The 1,669-nt window shown below is 59.3% G+C and overlaps 1 protein-coding gene across 1 annotated transcript; it reads right to left on the bottom strand.

The window, feature by feature from the left end:
- Positions 1 to 451: 451 nt before the first annotated feature.
- Positions 452 to 1,519, bottom strand: DQ04_19351000 (vacuolar ATP synthase; the record flags this gene model as incomplete). Its single annotated transcript, XM_009317812.1, has 1 exon — positions 452 to 1,519. One exon carries the CDS (start codon positions 1,517 to 1,519, stop codon positions 452 to 454), a length of 1,068 nt encoding a protein of 355 aa, XP_009316087.1.
- Between the last annotated feature and the right edge of the window lie 150 nt (positions 1,520 to 1,669).

Below are 1,669 nucleotides of genomic sequence, written 5' to 3'. Positions count from 1 at the left end.
TATATATATATATGTATGAGCCTGTGTATAGCTGTACTGGAGGCACACCAGTCCGCAGCGCTATTTCGAAGTCAGGGATGGAAATAACAGAGAGAGAGAGAGAGAGAGAAATACAGCCACAGAAGCAACGGCTACGACGATGACGAGAAGAGAATCAACAAGAGTGGGCAGGTCCGCCCAGAGACGGATACAAACACACACACACACACGCAGAGAGATCGAGAGATAGAGAGAGGAGGGCTCCTTCCGCACCGAAATATTCGTCCCCCACGTTGTTTGTTAGCTACAACGTCTGCTGCCCATGCTGCTGCAGAGCTTCACTCCTCCTGCCTCCTCATCCCCCTCCTCCTCCTCCTCCTCCTCCTCAATCAGCATGCTCTCCTCTTCCATATCTCTTCTCTGGTTGGTTTTCCCTTTTCTTTTTCCCCCTACTCGCCCCCGTCTCGGTGTTCTACACGATGTTGACATACTCGTGGACGCGGTTCATCATGCGCTGCACGATGCAGTCGGCGATCCACTGCAGGTTGTTGATCTCCAGCTCCTTCAGCTTCACCCACGCGTAGAAGGCGCCGTACTGGAACTGTCGCGTCATGGCGTCCTTGTACATCACCACGGACATCTCGACGAAGCGCTTCTCCAGCGACTGCCCGCTCGCGTTGCCGACGCCGGCGCCGCCCCTGCTGTCGTCGAATATCTCGTGCAGGTCGGCGAAGCGGCGCAGCCGTTCGCGCAGCTGCTCGATGCTGTCCGCCTCCGCGATGTCGTCGTGGATGTCGACGAGCGAGCCGACGTTCGGGAACAACTTGCGCCGGTCCGCCGCGTGCATCTCGCGCAGCCCCATCGTGTTGGCGGCGAACGTCAGCACCGCGCGGTCCGCCTCGAACTCGAGCAGCGGGCACATCACCGCCGCCGTCTCGCCGCCGAGCGCGCAGCACAGGTCGTAGAACTGCTCGTAGTAGTGCTTCATCAGCACGCCGCGGATGTACTCCACCGACAGCTCGTCGAGGTCGCGCTCGAAGTCGCCGTCGGCGCTGAAGAAGCGGCCGATCGGGCTGTCGATGAGCACAACGTCGAACATCTCCCGCACGTCGGCCGCCGCGGTGAGCGACGCGAGCTCCGGGAACCAGCCGAGCGGGTGGCACTTCGTCAGCAGCTCGAGGCTCTCGCGCCCGCTGCGCTTCGCGATGATGAGCTTCAGCACGTTTGATATCATGTGCTCGTACGCAATGAAGTCGAGGAACTGCGACAGCGGCGGCGTCGCCCACGCGCGCAGCTCACGCATCTGCCGCACGAGGTGCTCCTGCGCCCGATCGACTATCACGCGCGACGTGAGCTGGCTGTCCTGCTGCAGGAAGTTGCCGTAGTCGGTGACTTGCATCTGCGACTTCATATCGCTGAGGGTGTCGCACTGCGCGAGGTTGCTGTACTCCTCCTGTCTGAGGAAGCCGTCCTTGTAGCCGTGCACAATGGCCTCGAGGCATCCATCGTGCACGTTGAACCCTAACATTCCACGGCTCATGCTGCACTTACGATTTTATTCCTTGTCCTTCTGTCGGTGTGTGGGGCTTGTTTTGCTGCCTGTCTGTCCCCCTCTCCGCCCCTGCTCTCCTCTGCTCTTGGCTTCTTTATTTAAAAAGAATTTCGCTGCTTCTCTCTCCCTAAATATATA

Source organism: Trypanosoma grayi, assembly GCF_000691245.1.
Source record: "Trypanosoma grayi strain ANR4 Tgr_1935_V1, whole genome shotgun sequence".
Taxonomy (NCBI): Eukaryota; Euglenozoa; class Kinetoplastea; order Trypanosomatida; family Trypanosomatidae; genus Trypanosoma; species Trypanosoma grayi.
The sequence above is the reverse complement of the archived record's forward strand: the minus strand, read 5'-3'. Positions and strand labels throughout refer to the sequence as shown.